This window comes from Rhineura floridana, chromosome 1 (assembly GCF_030035675.1).
Source record: "Rhineura floridana isolate rRhiFlo1 chromosome 1, rRhiFlo1.hap2, whole genome shotgun sequence".
In the NCBI taxonomy this organism is placed as follows: Eukaryota; Metazoa; Chordata; class Lepidosauria; order Squamata; family Rhineuridae; genus Rhineura; species Rhineura floridana.
Window position 1 is genome coordinate 169,134,299 of NC_084480.1, and position 26,241 is coordinate 169,160,539.

A 26,241-nucleotide genomic window follows, 5' to 3' on the forward strand; every position below is an offset into this window, starting at 1 on the left:
ACACGAGCCTCCAGGGGGAAGCGGCCGCGGCCGTTCAGCCGGGAACCAGAGTCTCGCTCCTCTACGCCGGAGGAAGGAATGGGCGGTTCCCGTCCCTTTCAGGGCCACCCCGCGGTCGAATCCCTCCTTTTCTTCGTGGACGTGAGCGAAGCGAGGGGCGCTGGAGGGCGGGAAGCAGCGCCTGCCAATCCCTGCTCTGTCCCGCGGCCTTGTGGAGCCAAGGGGACCACGGGCCATCCGAGGGAGGATCCGGGCATTAGGAGTCTTCGGGAGGGCGCTTGGCCGGCGGCGGCTCCCGACACCTTTTGGCCCTCAGGGCGTGCTTTTAGGGGCAATTGTACACAGTGCATTAGACCGCAAAAGAGGGCGGGCGGGCGCGCGAGCCAGCGATTTTGGCCCTCGGTGGCGTCCCCGCCTCCATACCCCAACCCGCCTGGGAGATCTGTCCCCGAGCCGCTCGCAGGGCCACTTTGAAGAGGGCATCTCAAAAGATGGCCGAGGGCAGGCGCCCTTTCGAAGGCAGAGTTGCCATTGAGCATCATTTCGTGGGGAATACAGCTTGAGCTCCTGCCCTCAGCCACCCTCAGGGGTCTTTTGCACGTGCTGCCGATGTTTCCGGAACTTTTCCGGCAACTTCGGGACGCAAGGAGGGAGTATGGCCACGGACGGATCCAGCACCTTCGGTCCCGTCCCGTCAACTCTCCTCGCGGGGGAGGCTCGTTTGTAAGTAAGGGTGCCGAAGATTTGTCAGCCCTAAGCGGCAAAGAAATCGAATTCCTCTGAACGTGCTTTGCATTGGGATGAAACGCTTTCGCAACCGCCTCACGCTCCGTCCCGGTGCAGGTATATAGGCCGGGCTACCCTGTCTTGCCTTGAGATTCCGACCCAAACAGATTTACTCGCAAGTAGCGCCGTCCGATGTCAGCGGGACCTACTCCTAGCCCTAAGACGCTCTGGCTTGAATTGGCGAGGGTCGGAGCGGTTTGGGGACGATTGTAATAGGTGAGCTAAACCGGGCACAAAAAGGAACAGTAGAAACTGGGCTGATCACCACGGCGGGAGGAAGCCCAGCTCTTTTTTCTACGCAGAGGGGCAGGTTTTTGGGGCAAGCGTAGATCGCCGCTGGGCGCCTAGAGTTCTCCCATCAGCCTCCATCCGCAACGAATTATTTCAAGGGAACATGCTTCCAAGTAATCAGCCTTCGGACTGCAGCTCAAAGCAAACCCCCAAGTTTTCAATAAAAAGCTTTGGAGAATTTGTATGAGATTCCAGCCACACAATGGACACGATCCAATCGTTGTCACTTCCATTGCTTACGTGACGATAAATAGGTTTTTAACGTCGGCGGGATCCTGCAGAGGAGGCACCCGCCCCATAGCACCAGGGCCGGGAACATCTCGAGTGGACTGGCGGCTAAAATTTAGCCTATGGCGGGTCACGCACCGTTGAAAGGATTAAAAAAAAAAGAATATCTCACAACCGGATCTTCTGCGTGGTTACTCGAAGTTAGTCCAACTAAGTTCAGCCGGACTTACTTGGAAGTAAGAGCTCATATCATTGTAGCCTGCAGTGACCCTGAGGTGACTGCTCAACCACTTGTTCCCAAGCTGCTCCGCTGAAATCCAGGAGATCACGTCCTCTGGCTAGCGATCTTTCCCCAGGATCATAGGGAAAGGCGCTCCGTTGACTAATTCTGGAGACAGACCCAGACAGTTGCTTGTTCTTACGTACGTAGCCCAAGATTAGCAAACAAGACAAGCCCCCCTTGTTGCCCCCCCTTTCATAGTGGCATAATTCTCGCGATCAACAGATGAGGAGGCAAACCCGTGTCTGGGCTGTACAAGAGGGGCCTCGCCTAGTCGCCTGGCTGAATGGTTCTCTTTACAAAAGAATTCACTATGCTTAGGAAACTAGGATTCCCTACAGTCAGGCAGAGGACAGCCGGAAGGGGTACAGCCCAGACACAAGATTTCCCGCTCATCTACTGTTTGTGAGGCCTCAGTTCTCTGTTCACTGTAAGGGTTTGTTGTATTTTAAAGACTCCATCGAGGACCGACGGATGAATAGAACGGCATCAGGATTCCTGGACCACACCACTTTCAGGTTTCTTAACAACGAACGTCTAGTCTAAAATCAACCAGACTTCAGCATCTCCTTGACTTAGATCCCGGCCTCATCGGCTCCTTCTTCTACAGTTCTACAGATCACCAATCTTTTTTTCGGATCTCGCTAGAAGAAGATATTCTTTTGCCTTCTGTGTTAGCTCTCCCAATCAGGGAGTAGCAGTAAATGTAAACCATGTATTTCATTACACTGTGCCTTTTTTTTTTTATTAAAGAAAAACTAGCTTAAAACACACACGCACCAAAATCTGTGCACTTTCTTAATAGAAAATGATGACAGTAGTTACGCTGGTGAAATCCGAACAACCCAGACAGCGAGAAATTAAAATCCAAAACACGGGAACTTCTCCAGGAGACAAAAACGCTAGCTGGGAATTGCAGGGCGCTGAGCTGGGTGATTAGACAAGTTTTGCTGGTTTGCTTGCGCGCGTGTGTTTGAAGAGCTTGGGTGCCTTAGTCGACTGACAGACAGCCCAGTACCCGGCATGCTTTCTCAGAAGCTGATGCTGACATCAGCAGGACTTCTTCCCAACTGAGGGTTTCATCTCTGCAGCACGACCGGGGAGTTCCCCTGCATAAAGTATGCTCCGTTGAAACGGATAAAATCTGCCCTCCGGTTCCTTTCAATGGGGCTTGAGCAGAACTTTTCGGTGGATCCTGCGAGGACCAGCAATGCTTTTTTCTTCCATCCTATGATAGCAGCAGAGATGCTGACAGCAACACACCTATGCAAAGCCCAACTGAGGCCTGGCCAGTTCGAAATACCCGTTTCCCCGTATATAATAGGGCTTGCTGTCCTTGATTTTCGCCTCTCACACGAACCAGAAGCATTTTATTATCCAGGGCAGAAGATGACCTGCACCAACAACACGTGTTGCTTTTCCCTGTTCTAAAACTATTTACCAATTTGGGGATTCTAATTTGCACTGACAGTTGAGCTAGACTATAGGAGAGCGATACACTGAATGAAACTGATCTGGATTAGCGGGTCCCTCCCGTACAAAGCAGAGTTTATGGGGATGAATCCTAAAATTCAGACTTATTCAATAAATTGTTACCTGCTTGTGATAGGCTGCGGGGTGTGATGTGACCATGCCTATGTCACTGGCACAGAGTTTGTGTGTGTGTGATAACATATTATTTCGTCATGCAACTTATTTTATTATTTTACCCATCTTTATCACTGCAGACGATTTACAAGAAAGTAGCACGCCTATGGTGCCAGGACTTGGGTGGGTTTATAATTAACTATTTTAAGTTGGAGTTTTAAAGGGATTATTTCAGATCCGTCCTTGTTACCCACTCCGGGTACCCACCGAGAAAGAGAGGGTTAAACTTTTAACAAAAAAAAAAGAATCCAACTAAGCTTCAGCAGGAAGGATGGCGAAGAGGAAGCCCGGGTCCGGGAGATGCCACTTACCGTCCTGCTGCTGGGTGTCGCTGCCGCTGGTCAGCCCCGGCGATTCAAGGAGGCTCCGGCCGCTTTCTCCAGCTCCCTCGTCGGTCTGAGCTGCCTCCAAGTCTCCGGCTTCTTCCAGATCCAGCAAGTGGCTGACGGAGAAGTTCTTTTTCGCCTGGAGGCTGTCGAGGTTCCCGGGGCTCTCCAGATGCGTGGGTAGGACGGCCGGTTGTCTTTCCAGGACGTGCACGTAGCTGGAAGTCATGGCTTTGCCCCCCCCCCAGGCCCAGGAGGGGGAAAAAGAAGGGAGGAAGGGAGCCAAGAGAGGAGAGGAGAGGCTGAAGGAGGTCCCCGGCAGAAAGCGTCCAACAAAACTCAGCAGCAGCCGCTGCTGCCTTCTCCGAACTGCCGTCGAGTAAGCTCCAGAGAGAAATCCACGACAAGCGCGCAAGGCGGCCCAAACCCCGGAGATCTCAGGAGCTTGCCGGGGATCCAACGGGGTCCTTCTCTTGCTGAATCCCAGGGTGGTTTGAAGGAGGCTCCCGAGGAGTTTCGCCACCCTCCTGCGCCTTCTTGACTGGGCGCGCTCTTCAGACGGCCGGGCTAGAAGTGACGGTGGTCGGTCGGGAGGGGCTGAAGTCTAGCAGATGCTTTTCGCGGGGCTGCCGAGGGACGGACCAGCGCCGCTCCAGATCCCCTCGCCTGCCTGGAGGAGGTGGCTGCTGCTTTGGGAGCTCCAGCGGGTCTCTTTTTTGCCTCCTACGTACTACCCCCCTTCCCGCGATCAAGCAGCGCTCTGGCACTTCAAACGGCACAGCCTGGCATGTGTGTGTGTGTGTGTGTGTGTGAAGCTTGTAGGGCCCTGGGGAGGGCAGATCCAGACTTAATAGGAGCCTCTAATTACGTGGCAAGGGCTTCGTGCTGTTTCTGACGTTTTACAGACCTCCTTCCTCCACCCACCCTCGGCAAGCTTCCCCCCTCTCTTCCCTTTCCAATCCAGATTCACCAAACCCACACTCGGATTGAGAGACCCACTTCCCCGCCCGCTTGTTCGCATCTGATCCCTGAGAGCGCGCGCCAGAGAGACTTTTTCTTCGATAAAGATCGACGTATGCCCCCCCTCCGCCCTCCAAACTCAGGGTGGAAAGCTGGGAAGCCCACGCGGAGTCCGCCGGCCGGCGGTGACTCCAAACACAGAGGCTGCTTATTTGTTTTTCCGATTAACTGTTGCGGATTAGTTTAAGGTGCTGCTGGAGAATCTTATTGGTGGGGGGGCACTTTAGGAGACTGTGCACGTCCATCCTAATCAACTCAGCTTCTGCTGGACTTAAACAAAGTTTCCTACTTGTTGTAACAGTTTTGCGCAGGCATTTGAAACCAATGAAAAGGAGACAGAGCATGCGGGCCTGCATATTCCGGTAGCTGCGAATCCATTCGAATAAAACACACGACTGACTATCCTCTGTCCGTCCCTTGATCATTCAGGAATTGACAAGTGAATGAACCCCATGGAAATGTCTTGTGCTTGAGATAAGAAAGCTTTATGGTGGGGTTATATCTCTAGTGGTTCACTTACACGTGCAAGCTTAACTAGATGATGCAACCATAAAGTGATGAACCTACATATAGGGACCAGGTTTTGTGTGCAGTCCATTCCAGCCTTGTTGTACTCAAGGTTTTTGGTTTCACACATTTTCTTCTTGCTATGGATTTCAATATACACACATTGCAATTATTACGTAACATAGAAAATACAATCAGTATATTTATTTATGCTGGGCTTATAATTTAGATGGTGTGCGAGAGAGAGGGACGGATGGGCTTGGCCACACCACCAGTGTGGAGGGATGGCCGAGAGTGAATGCAAGCCCTTGGGCCAAGAAAGGTTAGCCCTGGTTTAAGATAATCATCATGAGCACTTCAAGTCATGTTATTATCAGTGGCAGAGTTAAGTATGCTTTAAATCTTCCACTGAAACCGCTTGGACCTCAAAGAGTTTAACTGTGGCTGGATCATGCCTAAACATTTATTCTTCTGTCCACCTAGAAACCTACAAGCAGGATGCAGCTAAAGATCAAACTTTTGAGGTCTCATTGCTTTCAGTAGGAAGAAGTGAAGGAAATGCTTAACACTCCCATTACAATTAATGGGACTAAAAAGTATCTAACTTTGGCTGGGTTGTGTACATAAACTGAGATTATGAATATATAACAGTTTTCTATATGTAATTTTTGTATATTAATTTTCCCTCTGTATTTCATACATATAAAATATGTACAAGAAAATATATTAAATGCAGATATACATCATGTACAATACAACATCAGGGGTGTAGTTGTCCAGGGTCTCAGGGGGTCTTAGACCCTTTTCTTTTTTGGAAGCAGGGTCCCCACAGGGTCCCTATGTCTTCAGCATCCTACAAGCCAATCAGCATGAAAGGGGAGTATGTTAGCCACTGAGAAGAGTCTTCTAACATGCTTCCTTGTTTTTTCCTGCAGTTTGGAGCCAATCAGAGTGAAGGTGAGGTGAGTCAGCCACTGAGAAGACTGTTCTCAGTACCTAACATTCTTCACTTTCATGCTTATTGGTTCCTAGAGATGTCTATGGGAGAAGGGATTAACAAGGATCTCATTCTCAACTCAACAGCAAAATAAGGGGAGAGTGTGTGGCTGTGGTTAACATGAAGGGACCCTGCATTTCTGAATTTGCCATTACACAACTAGACAATGTTATATGATTATTTACTTAGCCAGTTAATGCATACTGGTGCACACTTCTTTGTGTGCCCTACCCAAGGTAGGTGCGGAAGGTGGCCACACAAGAACAGGCTTTTCCAGTGGTGGCCTCTGTCTGTGCAATGCAAGGAAAACGTCATTGTCAGTTTTAGGCTCCAGGCTAAGCCCTCTGGTTAATTAACTGTTGCCTCCTATGGTGATACTCATCTTTTAGTGAAGTGGGTAGAACTTGGTCTTTATTAATCTCTGAATGAGTATTTCATGTGTTTTCTATTGCCAGATGTAAGCTAGATTTCGACTGGACATCAGGAAAAACTTCCTAACTGTTAGAGCCATACGACAATGGAATCAATTACCTAGAGACGACACTGGGGGCATTCAAGAGGCAGCTGGACAACCATCTGTTGGGAATGCCTTGATTTGGATTCCTGCATTGCACAGGGGGTTGGACTTGATGGCCTTATAGGCCCCTTCCAACTCTACTATTCTATGATTCTATTATTGTTTTTAAAAAACTTCTGGCTTTAAATTGTTTTTATGTGTTGTATTTTATTTTTGTCAAGTCACTTTGAGACTTTTTATTGCAGAAAGTGACTGATTAATAATAATGAACATGGAAATGGACTGCCTGAAGTCAATTCCGACTTAAGGTGACCCTTTGAACAGGGTTTTCATTGTAAGTGGTGGTTTTTCAGTGGTGGTTTTACCATTGCCTTCCTCTGAGGCTGAGAGACAGTGACTGGCCCAAGGTCACCCAGTGAGCTTCATGGCTGTGTGGGCATTCGAACCCTGGTCTCCCAGGTTATAGTCTGACACCTTAACCACTATACCACACTATTATTGTTGTTGTTGTTGTTGTTGTTGTTATAATAATAATAATAATAATAATAATAATAATAATAATAATAATAATAATAATAATAATAATAATAATACAGGATAGCATGCACTTCCCTCTCAGGAGACCTTCGGAAGGAAACATTGGAAAGGTTACCTGTGGCCTTCCAGATGTTGTCGGACTCCAACTCTCTTCAGCCCCAGTCAGCATGGGATGATGAGAGATGTAGTCCAAAAACATTGGAAGGGCCACAGGTTAGCTACCCCTCATCCAGACCTTTGCACAAAGCCATTCTTTGCCAAGGAGAGAGATAAATGCAGAGCCTCAAAACAGGCTCAAAACACATTTGCTTTGCTATGGTCCAGAGGAAGCTAATGAGCTGTATCTCATTCCTTTTTATAAATAAGTTCTATGTTATGGTCTGGAAAAGGTTTAAAAAAGAAAGAAAGAAGAAGACACTTGCATAGGTGGATATGCAATTTGGGGAAACTTTTCATCACAGTAGATGTTTAAATGCTTCTTTATACAGCTGGACAAGTTTTCTACTGTGGCACACCTAAACAGATTTGTTGGTAACCACGCTATCTTTTTGGTTTTGATAAACCCAGAGCCTCCCATGTTCAACTGAGCACCATTCCATCGGGGATACTTACGATTAAAAAATTGAGGGTGTGACATGCTTTCACAGAAGTTTTTCCAAACACACATTTGTCTGATTCATAGGGGTAGTTCACACATGTTCCTCACATGTCTGAATGGGATATCATAGATGTAACACCATATTTTACATTTCATCTCCCATCACTTCAAAGTCAGTTTGCACATTCAGCTACTGGTTAATCATGTGACTATGTAAAGAAGAAATTAAGCAATGAACGTGCAAGTGTCCACCAGGTCACATTTTAGATTTTAGGGTCAAAACACTCTTAAGTGTGCAGTTAAAAAGACTGTGTGAATTGCCCCAAGTGTCCTAGTCTGGTTGGGAAGAAAAGAGTTGAGAAGAAGCGGGTCAAACATGAAACCTTCCTTACAAGATTTGTGTGCCTTTCTCACTGGAGGAAATAACAGGACAGATGGGGGGCGGGGTGGGGGGGCTGAGTGCAGTGCAGGGGTCAACCAACAGCAGGGAAGGAGAAGGGCCCCTGTGGTTCAGTGATATGAGCCAGCCTGGGCTCCAAGCTGCCACAGACAGCCCAGGATTTCCACACACCCTCCATCTGAGAAAAGAACATCTGATGCCATCAAAGGGCTGTGCAGATTGAAACCAGATGTGCTTCTCCCGGATCTTGCCATGTAGTTAATTAAGGAGCTGGAACTTGGGAGGAGGCTGTTTTATCCTGACTTCCCCCTGCCTCCCTCTGTCTTACAGACAGCTGTGCAGGATGGTGCCAGAGAATTTGCCACATTGGAGACAAAGCTCCACCAAGGCTATCTTCACACACTCACCCTCAAGGCAGGAGACTCTTAACTCTTTGACTGCTATGGGGTTAAGCAGAAGAAAGTTCTCGCAGGTACCATTGGTTTTGTAGACCCACCCATTTAGCCCTGCACCCTCCTTTCTCTGACCATTCCCCTTTTAAAAATAATAGTAGAAATGTAGTAGTAGATAAAAATACTTTTGAGCATGTACAGAGAGTCTTCTCCTCACTGGGCATCTGTAGCATGCTCCTACTTGAAGTTCAAACCAAGACTTTCTTTCTAGGGCAAATGGCAGGGCTTTCCATACAGCAGAATTAAGGTGAAGGTAGAACATCAGCACACCCCTGCTTGATCAGATGGACCATCCATCTGGTAAAGTAACCTCTTTTCAGCAGTGGCCAGCACAATAGCCCCCTGTCTGGCGGATCATCTAGTGTCTGGTGTTTGCTAGGAGTCTTGCAAAGAATGCTGCATAGCAAGGCTCTTAAATTCTTAAACAAGAATGTGTAATCAAAATCACTTAACGTAGGTTAGATCTGGGGAGCAGAGTGACTATTCAGCTGACCTACAATTCAGGAAGTTTCAGGACTGATTCTTGTCATTTATGAATCCAAGTCACACACCCGTCCCACATCTGTCCCACCCCATAGGGGTGATAATAATATTGACCTACTACAGAGGATTGTTGCAAGTATTACAACTAGATAATACATGCAATGTGCTTTGGAGATTTAAAAGTGCTATATAACACAGCTGTATTATTTATTTGGGATTGCTTTGCCCCATGTGTACCTATTTTAACAATCCATTATTTGGAGCTAGTACTTTTACCAGGGCTGTGGAGTCAGTATGCCAGACCTTCGACTCCGACTCTTTCATAAATGGCAAATGTATATTAACTAGTAATAACAAATTTACTGTAGTAAAATGGTAGCACAAGGCATTTCATCACTACCACATGAATCCAGAGCTTGGAAAAGTTACTTTTTTAAACTGCAACTCCCATCAGCCCCAGGGATTGGGCTCGTGGGAGTTGTAGTTCAAAAAAGTAACTTTTCCAAGCTCTGGATTCACGTGGTGATGATGAAATGCCTTGTCCTACCTGTCCTGGCCCAGCTGCACTGGCTACCAATATGTTTCCGGGCCAGATTCAAAGTGTTGGTTCTTACCTATAAAGCCCTTAACGGCATTGGACCGCAATACCTGGTGGAACGCCTCTCCCGCTATATACCTGCCCGTTCACTACGTTTGACATCGAAGGCCCTTCTCCGGGTTCCAACGCATATGGAGCCCCGGAGAGTAAAAACCAGAACTAGGGCCTTCTCAGTGGTGGCCCCCGAGTTATGGAACACCCTCCCTGATGAGATACGCCTGGCGCCTTCTTTGTTATCTTTTCGGCACCAGGTAAAGACCTACCTCTTTGCCCAGGCATTTTAATTTTATTTTAATTTGTCTTTGTTTTGATTTTGTTTCTATATTTTACAGTGTATTGTTATCATGTTTATTGTATTTTAATCTGTTTTTACCTTTTGTACACCACCCTGAGAGCTAGAAAGCTATAGGGCGGTTTAAAAATCTAATAAAATAAAAATAATAAATAAATAAATTTTACTACAGTAAATGTGTTATTACTAGTTAATATACATTTGCCATTTATGAAGGAGTCAAAGTCGGAGTTGGAGTTGGTACATTTCTACCGACTCCAACTCCGACTCCGACTCCATCCAAAATTGCTCCCGACTCTGACTCCACGACTCCAACACAGCCCTGACTTTTACAAGTGCTGTATCATGCTCATTCTGCTTTATTTATTTATTTATTACATTTATACCCCACCTTTCTTTTCATGATATAAACCCAAGGCAGCTTACATATGGTTCCTAGGCGGTCTCCCTGAGCAGACCTGACCCTGCTTAGTTTCAGCAGGGTGTCGGCCTCATGTGCTTTCAGACCATAGCCTGGGACCTTTGCTAGGAGTCCATCTTTTAGTATGGTTGCACCTATGCATTGGAACTCCCTGCCTATTGACATTAAGCAGGTGCCCTCATTACATTGTTTTAGACAACTGCTGAAAATTTTGATTTTAGCAAGCCTACCTAGACATAACATTTAGTTAACTATATTCATTTTAAATATTTTACTATTTTTATCTGTGTTTTAATAATGATTGTTTTATGTATTTTTGTTTTTTATAGTTTTATGGATTTTAGCTGTGTCTTACCTACAATTTTATTATGTACATCACTTAGAGAGCTCTTTGATTAAGCTGTTTATAAATCTTTCCAAATAAACAGATAAAGAGATCCTGGGCAGGCACTGGAGACATGGAGATTCTAGTTTTTAAAAAACAGACAATGCAAAACTGATGTTGATTCCCACCAGCCATACAGGCCTCTACCCTGGCACCTCTCTTTTTAGAATTTAAGCACAACTTGTCTCCCTTGAGAGCATTCTGAGAACAAAATATTTTAAGGACCCATCCTTCTGTACCAGCACCCAATTTTACACTAGCACTATGACTCCTTCTGTCCATTTCCATCTCCGTTTTAACATCTCCACTTCATGCAATGAAGGGCAGTTCATTCACCCAACCATACTGATGTGGTGACAGTGTGGGTTAAGGTGGGAATCCATCTACAGATTGGGAATAGCACAGGGACTGGATGATTTGCTTCACCACTTGCCCAGCTGACAATTACTACACCTTTTCAAAGCTGCTGAGATTGAGCAATGGAGAGTGCTAATTTTTTTTTTAAGGCTCCGGGACTCAAGACTGATTGGAAGTGGCACAAATCTCAGAGGAGTAAGGTTAGATTCTCCTTTCATAGAATCATAGAACCATAGAGTTGGAAGGGGCCTTGTAGGCCATCGAGTCCAACCCCCTGCTCACAGCAGGAAATCCACAGCTAGAGCATCTCCCGCAGATAGCTGTCCAGCCTCTGCTTGAAGACATCCAGCGAAGGGGATCCCACCACCTCCCTAGGCAGTCCGTTCCATTGCCGAACTGCCCTTACTGTCAAGAAGTTCCTTCTAATGTCCAATCTGAATCTATGCTCCTGCAACTTAAAACCATTAGACCTAGTCCTACCCTCTGGGGCAGCAGAGAACAAATCTGTACCCTCCTCTATGGGACAGCCCTTCAGGTACTCAAAGAGTGCAATCATGTCACCCCTCAGCCTTCTCTTCACCAGACTGAACATGCCAAGTTCCTTCAACCTTTCCTCATAAGACTTGTTCTCCATACCGGCTATCATCCTCGTCGCCCTCTTCTGAACCCGCTCTAACTTGTCTATATCTTTCTTAAAATGAGGCGCCCAGAACTGAATGCAGTATTCCAGATGAGGCCTAACTAATGCAGAATATAGTGGGACTATTACTTCCCTCGACCTGGAAACTATAGCTCTGTTTATGCAGCCCAAAACCGCATTTGCCTTTTTTGCCGCAGCATCACACTGCTGGGTCATGTTCAACTTGCGATCCACTACAATTCCAAGGTCCTTCTCACACGCACTACTGCTAAGCCGGGTATTTCCCATCCTGTACCCGTGCATTTTGTTTTTGTGGCCTAAATGCAGAATCTTGCATTTGTCTTTATTGAATTTCATTTTATTAATTTCACCCCAATTTTCTAGTCTATCCAGGTCCCTTTGGATTTTATTCCTGTCTTCCATTGTGTTAGCTATCCCTCCCAGTTTCATATCAATCAATCAATCAATCAATCAAAATTTATTGCAGTCATAGACCAGTACATTCATAAAAGCAAAACAAGGACGAAAGCGTTTGTAACACAGAATGGTTGCAGAGCAGCTTTCCATAATAAAACAATAAAATGGTAACACATGTTACATTAAAACAACAGGTCCGTCGGGAGGAAGGATTTCCCCACGTCTCAATTGAGCGGCGAAGATATATTTGGCCACGGATAGAGTAATGTCTTTATTGGAAGCTGATAATAGGTAGAGAAGTAATCGATCAGAAGACTTGTGTGGAAATTTATTTATAATGGGAGATATGAATTTAGAGCGTTCGTTACCATATAATGAGCACTCAAACATAACATGATAGAGAGTTTCGATGGCGCGAGCTTTACAGGGGCATAGACAATTTACATACGGTATGCCCTGGAATCTCCCTTCTAGTAATGCCGAGGTTATACAGTTAAATCTAGCCTTGGTAAAGGCTAGACGGTATTTGGGAACTTTGAGGAATGCCAAATAGATAGAGTTTCGTATCATCCGCAAACTTCATAAGGCTTCCCTCCACCCTGTCATCTAAGTCATTGATAAAAATGTTGAAGAGTATCGGCCCCAGGACAGAACCCTGTGGCACTCCACTCGAAACCTCCTTCCAGTCCGAAGCAGAGCCTTTCCCTTGTAGAGAGAAGGAGGAAAGAGAGAGTGAGAGCGAGATGATGAGGCATCAGTGGCATACAAGCCCTTTCACACTGAGGTTATTTGGCAGGGCCCTGCTCTGTGTTTCATCACTATGGGATGTCAGGCCAGTTAGAGTGGGGAGCAGGACCTTTGCAGCCATCACCTGAGGCAATGGAACAACATTCTAGGTGAAGGTTGGCCATATACCCCTCTTGGCCTTTGGAGGCAGAGGGAGTGCAAAGCCCCAGAGGGAGTGCAAAGCTTTGGGAGTGTAAAAATGTGACAAACTAGACCAGGTATTGGTCACATCGAGACTGGATTCCTGCAATGTGCTCTATGGCCTGTATGCTACCGGGCCAAGCTGAAAGTTTGTTTTTTTAGTATACAAAGCCCTACACAATTTGAGACCAGGTTACCCTAAGTGTTCCTGCCCAGCCACTACAGTCATTAGGAGAAGCACTTTTAGTGGTGCTCCATCCTCCTGTGTCTGCTCAAAGATAATCAAAAGCAGAGCATTTAGCATGGCAGCGCCTGCCTTATGGAACTCCTCTATTGATATTCAGATGCTTGCAGATAAAGGCTATCTTTTTGTTCACACAGGCTTCCCTAAAGTTGGACCCCAGTTGTACGTACCATTCATTCATGTGATTCGTTTCATTCTGGATTTTCAATATTGTTTTTAATGGTATATTATATTCTTTTCTTGTATATCACTTTGATTTTTTATGTTAACTGGTATATACATTTGTTTAACAAGAAAATAATCAGTAAATAAAGTATGGTGGCTGTCATGGTTTTGGGGTGTTGTCTTACTTAGGTTTTTGGATTCCACTTCTCCATTTGTGTAACATACAAATTGCTCTTGCTTCATAAAGCAGGGGGATTTGCCTTGTGCTTTAAATGTATGGTGTGGACCTACCCTAAGAAGACATTAAGTGGAGGAGGAGAGACTCCCATAGTGGATGTCCTCTTTCCTCACACTTCTGGAAAGGGAGCAAATGGGCCACACTCTGGGAGCATTAGAATGTAGTTTACAGTGCAATCCTATATATGCCTCTTCACGTCTCCTCACTAAGGAGGCCAACAGATTGGTGCTTGGAAGACTAGTCAAAGGGCTTTCTGAAAGAATGCAGTTAAGAATGCATAGAGATGGCAAGGCAATCAGAGTTGTTCAAAAGCCAGAATGGGGCAAAGATAACTTAGGAGAAACTTCTGCTACACAAAACTCTAGAAGCTGTTGCAGCAGCCATTTTGAAAAGGGCAAATATTTATTTATTTATTCTATTTGTATGCTGCTTTTCCACACAAATGTGCCCAAAGTGGCTCACAACACAAAAGAAAAAATGCATATAACATTACAATAACAATCCAATGACTATTCAAACACAATATAACGATCCAAAGAAATAATTCAATACTCTCCTCTCATCCCTGCAAATTGCAGACACAGCACAAAAAGGCCAGAAAAAGAGGTCCAGTCATTTAAAAACACTGTACAGCAAAAGACCCACCCATTCAAACAGCATGCTCGAGCATTAGAGGGGGTTGCAGGAAATGGACTGCCTTCAAGTCGATCCCGACTTATGGCGACCCTATGAATAGGGATTTCATGGTAAGCGGTATTCAGAGGGGGGTTACCATTGCCTCCCTCTGAGGCTAGTCCTCCCCAGCTGGCTAGGGCCTGCTCAGCTTGCCACAGCTGCACAAGCCAGCCCCTTCCTTGTTTGCAAGTGCCAGCTGGTGGGCAACTGGGCTCCTTGCCCACGGCTGCACAGGTGGCAGGGCACATAACACCTGAGCCACTTACTGTGGGGGTAATCTTTAGCTGGCCCTTTACACCCAGGAGACACAAGCGGGAATTTGAACTCACAGACTCTGGACTCCCAGCCAGGCTCTCCTCCCCACTGTGCTCAATCTGGGAGGCCAGGGTTCGAATCCCCACACAGCCATGAAGCTCACTGGGTGACCTTGGGCCAGTCACTGCCTCTCAGCCTCAGAGGGAGGCAATGGTAAGCTCCCTCTGAATACCGCTTACCATGAAAACCCTATTCATAGGGTTGCCATAAGTTGGGATAGACTTGAAGGCAGTCCATGCAGGAAATATGGGAGGTCAACAGCATTTTATTTTCATGGTATATTGAGATAGTCTCCTCACCTGAAGTTGCCTACTGCAGTATTGGTGCACAACCGAAGACTACTTTTGTTCACTTTGGCATACCAGATGAGCTCATGACCAACAATGCAACCCAATTTACAGCAGCAGAATTTCAGCCATTCCAGACATCTTTCAACTTTTGCCATTTTCCATTAGCCCTCAAGCAAATTGTGTGTGAGAGAGAGAGCTACTACAAATCACCCCACTGATAGTTATGGTGTAGCCCAGCAGAATTGCTGTTGGGAACACAAATCAGAATACCTTAGAAGAAATTCTCATTCCAATGCGGCCTGACCTGAAAAAAGTTGCTGCTTCAGATTACCAAGCTAAAAAAAGTTATGAACATTTCAATAATGGTGGAATTCAGTGCAAAAATATATCACATTTATCACATGGAATAGTTAACAGAAACCAACAATATCATCTTCCTGTTCCTGAGAAGGTACAATAATCAAATGTCCAAGTAGTACTAGTAAACACTAATTAATTTACTGAGACTCTGCCAGAGCCATCTTATACGACTGACTACAATGTCACTACTACTCACAGTCTCCCGTCAAGTTATTTAAGAAGCATTTCAGATTTAGAGATGAGTGACTGAATACTGCTGCAACTTCTTGGGAATGGTTTCAGGTGATGGAGCTTGATGATGTAGACAAGGTGCTTGCGAACATGTGGCCAGCAAATGCCCTCTTGACCCTTTTCCTTCTTGGCTTATTAAAGCTTGCCAAGGGGGTTTGACCAAGTGGATCCAGGGAGTGGTCAACGCCTGAAAGAGGCAGTGATCCGACCACTCCTGAAAAAGCCCACCCTGGACCCATTGGTTTGCGACAATTACCAACCGGTCACAAATACCCCATTCTTAGGGAAGGTGATTGAGAGGGTTGTGGCACAGCAATTACAAATATTCTTGGATGAAACAGATTATCTTGACCCATCCCAGTCTGGGTTCAGGCCTGGTTATGGGACTGCGTCAGCCTTGGTTGCCCTGATGGATGACCTTTATCAGGAGGACAGGGGGAGTGCAACCCTGTTACTCTTACTTGATCTCTCAGCGGCTTTTGATACCACTGACCATGGTATCCTTCTGGGCTGACTTGGTGAGATGGGTATTGGAGGCACTGTTTTACAGTGGTTCCGATCCTATCTCCAAGGTCGCTCTCAGAGAATAGCACTGGGTGATTGTCTTTCACCTCCCTGGCAGTTGTACTGTGGGGTGCCACAGGGTACCATCTTGTTCCCCATGCTGTTTAACATCTATATGAAGCCCTTGGGAGCAGTCATCAGGAGATTTGGGGTGAGGTGTCAGCAGTAAGTTGACAGTATCCAGCTCTTTTTCTCTGTATCATCTGAACCTGGAGAGGCTGTGCAAGCCCTGGACTGGTGCCTGGACTCAGTGGTGGGTTGGATGAGGGACAATAAACTGAGTTTGAATCCTAGCAAGATGGAGATGATGTGGGTTGGTGGTCCCCGAGTTCAGATAATAGGTCAGTTGTCTGCTTTGGATGGGGTCATACTCCCTCTGAAAGAGCAGGTCCATATTTTGTGGGTGCTCCTGGATCCATCTTTGTTGCTAGAGGTGCAGATGACCTCAGTGGCTAGGAGTGCCTTTTACCAGCTTCATCTGGTGTGGTTGTTTCTGCACCGGGATAGCCTGACCATTGTTTTCCATGCACTGGTAACCTCTAGGCTGCATTACTGTAATGCACTCTATGTGGGGCTGCCCTTGAGGTTGGTCCAGAAGCTGCAGTTGGTGCAAAATGTGGTGGCGAGACTAGTCACTGGGGCAGGGTATCGCCAACATGTTTCCCCGCTACTGACAGAATTGCACTGGCTGCCCTTTGCTATTTGGCCAAGTTCAAGGTTCTAGTTTTGGTGTACAAAGCCCTATATAGCTTGGGACCAGGATACCTGAAAGACTGTCTTATTCCTTATATACCCAGTAGATCACAGCGCTCTGCAGGTGAGGGCCTCCTGCAGATACCGTGTGAACATTTTGTGAACATTTGATACAGCTCCATAAAATTCTACATTTCCCATAGTTAATATACTTGCTTACTGTAAATTGTTTCACATTATCATTATTCCTCTGGAGTTGACCCTACAACCATGATCACACATGAACAATCCACCGCATTCATATCTTAAACATATTGATTCAAACGTGTTTATACAGAAAATAATCCAAGGTTCCCACCAAGACTAATGTGGGCTTCTTCCATCTTGTCCTTATTTGAAGAATCTTTGGGGCTTTGGTAGCCCACGTTAACTTTCCACTGTGAATTCAATTCTTTTTTTTAATTATTCCAAACATCTTGATATCATCTAGAAATGCCACAAGCAGTTTAGAATTAGGCTTTAGAGCTCTAAATACCTCAGGCAGCTTTAGGGTGAGCAGACCATCAGAGTCCAATCAAGACTGCAATAGGGCAGCAACTTGAAACCAAAGTTTATTCTCTCTCTCCAAAACATTAAGAACTCATGTTTGAGTTCATGTCTCATGCAGTCATGTCAGTTTTAGCATTCAGCACTCACTGCATCTTATTAAAAGACTGATTGAGAACATGAGAGAAGTCAGCAATGTTAATTAAAATATTGATTTTGGAAGAAGCATTCACAGATGGGTATATAGCACGTTGTTCCAAATGAAAAGCATATGTATTTTGGACCCAGATTAATAAGGGTGGATCCACACTAGCCTTTTCTTTATCTTTCTCACTCATGTATCGTTCAGAATTTACAGGATACAATTCCCAACCTGTTCTACTCCCAAGGTTTTTGCCTTTCTATTCCATGTCTTCTGATCCGATTTGTGGCAGTCATTATCTCTGATGCAATTGTTGTATGAGCTTTGTCAAGGTTTTGGCAGCTGTGCACTATTGTGACTCTTCAGGTGTGATTTTGTCATTCAGGCATGGACCTCAAGAAACCACAGAAATTTCTCTTGCTCCCCTCCCCTTTACCAAACCCTGAAATGTTGTTGTTGTTATGTGCCTTCAAGTCAATTACGACTTATGATGACCCTCTGAATCAGTGACCTCCAAGAGCATCTGTCATGAACCACCCTGTTCAGATCTTGTAAGTTCAGGTCTGTGGCTTCCTTTATGGAATCAATCCATCTCTTGTATGGCCTTCCTCTTTTTCTACTCCCTTCTGTTTTTCCCAGCATCAGGGCCAGTTCTAAAGGGCGGCCAGGTTGGGCACTGGCCCAAGGGCCCCGGAGCTACAGGAGCCCCTGAGGGGCCCTTCACTCCCCTTCCGTGATCCGCCATGACCCCCATTTACCTGTCAGCCGGCTTTTTAGCATTGCCCTTAATGAAGATGGCGGCTGCAGCTTCCCTAAGGTACTGAAGCCGCTGCCGCCATCTTATTTGATGGCAAAGATGTGCACGCATAGCACGCACGTGTGCCATCAACAAAGATGGCAGCGGAGGCTTCATTCCCCTTAGGGAAACCGTGACCGCCATCTTCATTAAGGGCAATGGCAAAGACTAGACAGGTAGGGGGGCCATGTGGGGGGCAGGGGGCACGCGTACGCACGCACGCGCACACCCACCCACCAGGGGGCCAGGGCAAGCTGATGCCCAAGGAGCCAGCCCTGCCCAGCATTATTGTCTTTTCTAATTAATCATGTCTTCTCATTATGAGTCCAAAGTATGATAACCTCAGTTTCATCATTTTAGCTTCTAGTGATAGTTCTGGTTTAATTTGTTCTAACACCCAATTATTTGTCTTTTTCGCAGTCCATGGTATGCACAAAGCTCTCCTCCAATGCTGCATTTCAAAGGAGTTGATTTTTCTTTTATCCACTTTCTTCACTGTCCAACTTTCACATCCATATATAGAGATTAGGAATACCATGGTCTCAATGATCCTGACTTTAGTGTTCAGTGATACATCTTTGCATTTCAGGACCTTTTCTAGTTCTCTCATAGCTGCCCTCCCCAGACCTAGCCTTCTTCGGATTTCTTCACTATTTTGGTTAATGACTGTGCTGAGGTATTAATCCTTGACAAGTTCAATGTCCTCATTGTCAACTTTAAAGTTACATAAATCTTCTGTTGTCATTACTTTAGTCTTTTTTGATGTTCAGCTGTAGTCCTGCTTTTGGGCTTTCCTCTTTAACTTTCATCAGCATTTGTTTCAAATCATTACTGGTTTCTGCTAGTAGTATGGTATCGTCTGCATATCTTAAATTATTGATATTTCTCCCTCCAATTTTCACATCTCCTTCATCCTGCTTTCCGTATGATATGTTCTGCATATAGATTAAATAAATAGGGTGATAAAACACATCCCTGTCTCACATCCTTTCCGATGGGGAACCAATTGGTTTCTCCATATTCTGTCCTTACAGTATTTTAAGAGCAGCTTTCACCTCACATTCTAAAGTTTCTCGTTCTTCATCATACGGCTCTTCCGTGAATGAATCTGTCATCTTTGAAACTCTTTTGTAGAGTTCTTCAGTGTATTGCTTCCATTTTCCGTTTATTTCATCTCGGTCAGACAGTGTGCTCCCCTGTTGATTATTCAACATCCCTACTCTTGGTTTAAAACTCTTGGTTTAGATTTCCCTTTCATTTCTCTAATCTTTGGAATAGGGCTCTTGTTCTTCCCTTTTTGTTGTCTTCCTCTATTTCTATACGATAACTATTGTAATAGTTCTCTTTGTCCCTACATACTAGTCGCTGTATTGTTGCATTTAGGGTTCTGACTGTGTTTCTATCTCCTTTTGCTTTTGCTTTCCTTCTCTCTTTAACCATTTTAAGAGTTTCTTCAGTCATCCATTGAGGTCTTTCTCTCTTTTTAACTAGAGGTATTGTCTTTTTATTTATTATTTATTTATTTATTGCACTTGTATACCCCCCCATAGCCGAAGCTGTCTGGGCGGTTTACAGCAATCAAACACATTAAAACAAATATACAATTTAAAACATATATATTTAAAAAAATTTAAAACACAATTTAAAAATTTTAAACAATATAAAAACAATTTAAAACACATGCTAAAATGCCTAGGAGAAGAGGAATTTCTTGACCTGGCACCGAAAAGATAACAGTGTTGGTGCCAGGTGCACCTCATCAGGTAGATCATTCCAGAATTTGGGGGCCACCACTGAGAAGGCCTGTATCCTCCTGCTTCAGTATGATTGCGTTCTTGAACCATTTTGTGTTCAGAAGTTAGTAAATATGGTTAGTAAAAAAAAATTACTGTTAATTATCTCAGTGATTTTGCTGTTGGGGCAGAACATTGGAAAATAGAAGTAGTCTTTTTTTAAAAAAAACTGACCACTTAGGAAAAATGCTAACTGTAATTTTTCCTTACTACTTTACCTTTAAATGTAAATAAATGAATATTTTTTAAAAAATAAAGGCAGATCACTGTGTTTCCCAGCCCCCCCCCCAGTGGTTACAGTCCTAAAATTACTCCTTATAAATCAATCCCCTATGCACACTAACCTGGAAGTAAGCTCAATTGAACACAAGCAGGATTTATATATAAATACCCAGGCCAGATTAGGATTGGTTGAAGTCTCAAAGCTGTATTTAATTGGGTGGAGGGGGGGGGCTTGGAAAAATACAGTCCTTTGTAGTACAAAGATGCATCACTTTCGTTACAGGAACCAAAATTTGATGCCTGTGATGCAACCCCTAAGTCCCCTGTTGCAGCCATTTTATACTTCCTTCTATATCTTCACCCAGATATCATGTGAGGTAGGTTAGACTGAGAGTTGGTTATTGGCCCAAGACAAGAAATGAGCAAAATCAATGATGAGTTAAGTGGGTTTAAAATATGAAACTGCACATGCTCAGAGAAAAATCTTATATGTATTTGGCTGAGAATTGTGAAACTCCAACAGGCTAAGAAGCTGTGCTTTTTTTTTTTTTGTAGTCCACAGAAGCATATCCCATAAAAAAACTGTTTGTCTTTAAGATACCACAGTACTTACTTGGATGGACAAGGATGGAAATATCTGTCAATTTCAGTTCTCTCAGTTTTTCAGTTTTCCAGTCTTAAATTCAGTTTTCCACATTTCTGCAGCAATTTGTGAACTTAAAAAAAAAATCCTCAGGAAAATTCTTCACCATTTTAGTGTGAATTTCTCCTAATAAACACACGTTTGTAGGCAGTTTTGACTAATGTACACATTTTTGCAAGCAATTTCTCATCATATAATGCATTTTGTATGCAATTTTCACTAACATATTCATTTTTATCCACACTTTCCCCTAACATGTGGATTTTTGTAAACATTCCTTGGTTGGTGAACTGCAATGCAAAATTTAAAGTACGAATTTTGAAGGATAGCTGTGTTTCAGTTCTCATATTGTTTCAGAAAGTGCAAATTTGATAGATTTGGCTTGAAGGGTGAACTGAATCGAATTTTGTGCCCGTTCCTATTTTGTGGTACCTTATTTCATTTGTTCCTTTTGGAGAGAAGGGGGATCTATTTTGGGAATGGCATCAGGGTGCCCAGCCCCCCTGGATCTGGCCTTGGATATGAAGAACCAGTCAGGCTGATATTAGGGATATGCTAGAATTCCGCCCAATTTGGATTTGGTACCAATTTTTCCATGAATTTGCTTATTCTCTATTGTTGCAGATCAGGTTTTTATGTAGCGATTTTTCACAACTATTTTCAGGGGGAAAACCCTCCACTAAAATATCAATATTATGAACAATAGTTTTATCAATATTTTATCTTATTGATTGATATTTCCTTTCAAAACATTTATATTAATATAAATATTTTTGTGAGGGGAAAAAACTGATCCGCAAAAGCAGAGGCTAGCAGATGAAGAACGAACTCAAGTTGACATTGGCCTATTAGGTCGACGGAGTGCTTTTGAACCAGCACCAGCCAATGGATCCCATCCCTACCTGACACACACCAGAACCCTCTTCACTCCTCACCTCTACATTGTCAGGCCTTCAGACAGCAAGAAGCTATTCTTTGGGTAAAGAGGAGGAATCAGGTTCCAAGTGGCATTTCCCCTGTCCAGCCCATCTGCTCTTTAACACAGTTCTCCATGCCTGGGAGCGGAGTGCTCTGAGACTGCACAGAGAAAGCCCTGAGCTTGGTTGAAGCAGTAGTTAAAACAACATTTATAACCAGCCAGTGTAACAAAAGCTCTTGCGGGTCATCTTGAAACTTTAATCAGTGCCTGGGGTCACTGGATAGCACTTCTAGACAGGAGACAGGGGCAGTCAGGAGGGAAAACAAGTAAATAAATAAATACACATTAACCCGCTCCTCTTTTAAGGTATCTGTGTTGTTTTCATTCCTAACAGAAAAGGGGGAGTTTTGAATCAGAAATACTAAAACAGACACAATTGCCCATAGGAAATAACAGATCTCTTGCTAGGTTTGCAACATTTTTTTAAAAAAACCACAGACTGTTCTCATACCCACTCGCCCTCCCCTGCAGTCTGAGATGAAAGTTTGCCCTTCTGGTTGTACTCACAATGGATATCAGATTTCTCTATCCCTGAAGGGAGAAATCTCCCCTGCCCCTGCACATCAGCCTGTCTCCTCTACCAAAAAAATAATTTAAAAATCCAATAGAACAGGGGCAGAGAAATTGGCACCACTGATCTCCCCCTTCACCTCTGCAATCTTCTTTCATAAAAGGAAAAAAAAGACCAGCATTTAGTCGTAATTTACAAATATTTGGAGTATTATATTGCAGGAGGCAAAAACAATGTAAGGTAGCTCTTTAAAAGCTTAGACTCTACTTCATGGAAACTAAGTTTACGTGTTTCCATAAATCTCCCTGTTAAGTACCCATTAAAGTACCATTTAATTTAATTAAAAACTCATTGACTTCTAAACTTGTCTTTAATCTTTAAAAAGGCATTGTGTCATTTGCATGCCCTTCACTTATTTAAGCATTTTTTAGTGTATGTTGGGATGTTTTTAAAAAGTATTATACAGCCACAAGAGTGGCTGTATACTATAGTTACTATAGTCAGCAGGGATTTTTCACGTTCTACCATGTTAAATGAAAATACCCCCCTCACCCCTTTCTGGTGCTTTGTATGGTCCCAATTCAAAACAAAAACGTACAAGTCTTATACTGTTGGATTCAGAATCGCTTGCTCTACAACTCTGGAAGTTTTCTTGGTGATACACAACCCCCCCCCACGGAGAATCCATAGGTTAAAATGAAAAACGGGAGGGGAAAAAACTAGAAGCCATTTGGACTTTTTTTTTGAGAAATTGACATAATCTGTTGAAATTCATTAAAAATCAGATGACTGTAAGGTATCCCTAATCAAATCCCTGAGCTTGCCCCATACACAGTACTTCATCTGTAGTAGATTTAAATTTAAAAAATGGCATGGTTTATTTTTAATTAATTTATTAAAAAATGCATTAAAGTGGATGATAATGTACCGCTTGCGTAGAAGAGTTCTTTCATTTCACTCTCCCTCCTCCTCCCCTTCCAGTTACTTGGAGGAAGCAGGAGAAGTCTGCTTCTGTGATTGGCAGGCAACAGACATGTGACTCACACCGGCCTTCTGCTGAGCTTGCTCTGTGTGAGGAAGCAAGAGAGAGAAAATGGCTGATGGAGGGAGAAAGCAGCAGTAGAATGGAGGTGAGTGGGAAAGTTTAGAATATTTTTTCCAGTCTGATGTGCTTCACAGTGAACAAATAAGAAGACCTAGAGCCCAGCTAAGTCTTGCTAGCTGGATCCTCCAGAAGGTCACGTTAACCTGCTTTTCTTGATTTTGCCTTGTGTAATTATAAGCATTAAACGGTGCTGTACTTCTATAGCTAGAATGAATTTCCAGTGTAACATAAGATTGGTTTGGAGAAATGTACTGGTTTCCAAAGTAAACTCTCATGAAACCTACAGGCTTCTTTTTAAAACATCAAAGCTTCGGCTATGGGGCAGTATATAAATACAATAAATAAATAAAATAAATAAATCAAGTAAGGAAAATTGTGGATTCCCATGTTAACAGGTTTAAGCAATTGGGGTACACCTATAAATCATACCAGCAACAGAGGATACTGTGTTTTAGCTTGCATATTGTTTTGGAAAGTGCAAATTAGGTACATTTCCTTTTAAATGTGAACTGAATCAGATTTCTCCCCCATTCCTAGCTGAACGGTGGTCTTTGCATGATTTGTCTTTCTTGTGAATATACACACCTTTAGCCCTTCCCATGTTAGACGCAGATAATTATTTAGCTGTGTTTAGGCATTCCCCTTAACACGTGAAGGGTTGAACCAGGGATGGGGTCAGGAACACACATGCAAGCACAGATGCAACCCAATATATCTGGGTGCAACAGCTACATTTTAGATTTTTGCGCAATTATTGTGAAAGAGTTTTTAAAGCTAGATTGATTGCACGTGCTTAGAAACCTCCCCACAAGTGGAAACCTTGGCTTATTAGGCTGTTTTTTTATTGCATGGATACTTTCTAAGCATGTTCCATTGAACACATTTTAAGAATCCCTTCAGACCTTCATGCTAAGACTATAGTATACAGCCACTCTCGTGGCTGTATAATCATGTGTTCTAAAAAACAGCTGGCTGTTCAGGACATGGGGGGAGGTGAAGGTGTGTGTGTTCACCCTGTCTCCACCCTCATGAAGAACATGGATTTCATTCTTGCAGCTTATGGAGGGAGAAAGCAGCAGCAGAATGGAGGTGAGTGGGAAAGAGTCAAAAAATGGGGGGGAGCTTTGAAGGACTCTGCATTTTTTAAAAAGTCTACTCTGAAGTAAGTCCCATTGAGTGCAGTGGGGGTTACTCCCAGGTAAGTGGAGTGGTGGTGTGCTAGCAGTGAGCTTGAGGGAAGGTGGCAAAATGTCTACTCAGAAGTAAATCGCACTGAGTTCAGTGGGGCTTACTCCCAGGTAAGTGGAGCAGAGCATGTGTGTGCTAGCAATGAGCTTCAGGGAAGGAAGGAGGAAAATTGTCTACTCAGAAGTAATCCCATTGAGTTCTGTGGGGCTTACTCCCAGGTAAGTGGAGCAGAGCTTCTGTATGCTTGCAATGATTTTGAATGGAAGGAGGAAAAAGTCTACTCAGAAGTAAATCACACTGAGTTCAGTGGGGCTTACTCCCAGGTAAGTGGAGTGCTATTTTGGGAGAAGGGCAGAAGAGAGAGAAGGGGGAAATATTCTGAGGGCTCGCACTGTAATTCTAAAAATGTCTACTCAGAAGTAAATCTCACTTATTCAATGGGGCTTGTTGTTGTTGTTATGTGCCTTCAAGTCAGCGACCTCCAGCAGCATCTGTCATGAACCACCCTGTTCAGATCTTGTAAGTTCAGGTCTGTGGCTTCCTTTATGGAATCAATTCATCTCTTGTTTGGCCTTCCTCTTTTTCTACTCCCTTCTGTTTTTCCCAGCATTATGGTCTTTTTTAGTGAAACATGTCTTCTCATTATGTGTCCAAAGTATGATAACCTCAGTTTCATCATTTTAGCTTCTAGTGACAGTTCTGGTTTAATTTGTTCTAACACCCAATTAATTTTTACAAAATTAAATTTGATTACATTCAACACGCGAGCGCGAGAGCGAGCGAGCGAGAGTGTGTGAGAGAGAGAGTGTGTGAGAGAGAGAGTGTGTGAGAGAGTGTGTGAGAGAGACTGAGCGCGAGCGAGCGAGCGAGAGCGAGCGAGCGAGAGTGAGTGTGTGAGAGAGTGTGTGAGAGAGAGAGTGTGTGAGAGAGAGTGTGTGAGAGAGTGTGTGTGAGAGACTGAGAGAGACTGAGAGAGAGAGAGTGTGAGAGTGTGAGAGTGAGAGTGTGAGAGTGTGAGAGTGAGTGTGTGAGTGTGAGTGTGAGAGTGTGTGAGTGTGAGAGTGTGTGAGAGTGAGAGTGTGTGAGAGTGAGAGTGAGTGTGAGAGTGTGAGAGTGTGAGAGTGTGAGAGTGTGAGAGTGTGAGAGTGTGAGTGTGTGTGAGTGTGTGTGTGAGTGTGTGTGAGTGTGTGTGAGTGTGTGTGAGTGTGTGTGAGAGTGTGTGAGTGTGTGTGAGTGTGTGTGAGTGTGTGTGAGAGTGTGTGAGAGTGTGTGAGAGTGTGTGAGAGTGTGTGAGTGTGTGTGAGAGTGTGTGAGTGTGTGTGAGTGTGTGTGAGTGTGTGTGAGTGTGTGTGAGAGTGTGTGAGAGTGTGTGAGTGTGAGTGTGAGAGTGTGTGAGAGTGTGTGAGAGTGTGTGAGAGTGTGTGAGAGTGTGTGA

General features: G+C 44.3%; 1 protein-coding gene and 1 long non-coding RNA gene across 4 annotated transcripts in view; one reads left to right on the forward strand and one right to left on the reverse strand.

Annotated features, from left to right (window-relative positions):
- The window catches only part of PRRX1 (paired related homeobox 1), a 120,036-nt gene extending 115,547 nt beyond the window's left edge, over positions 1 to 4,489 (reverse strand). For 2 of the 3 annotated variants that reach the window (XM_061585264.1, XM_061585254.1), the window contains exon 1: positions 3,544 to 4,489. In XM_061585264.1, the coding sequence (XP_061441248.1) occupies positions 3,544 to 3,787 (244 nt within the window). In that variant the 5' untranslated portion in view covers positions 3,788 to 4,489. The remainder of the gene's footprint in view (positions 1 to 3,543) is intronic. The other variant, XM_061585245.1, reaches the window with a different exon arrangement.
- Positions 4,490 to 23,529: 19,040 nt separating this feature from the next.
- The window catches only part of LOC133387764 (uncharacterized), a 9,075-nt gene continuing 6,363 nt past the window's right edge, over positions 23,530 to 26,241 (forward strand). Inside the window, exon 1 of the long non-coding RNA XR_009763567.1 lies at positions 23,530 to 23,643. This is a non-coding gene — a long non-coding RNA (uncharacterized LOC133387764). The remainder of the gene's footprint in view (positions 23,644 to 26,241) is intronic.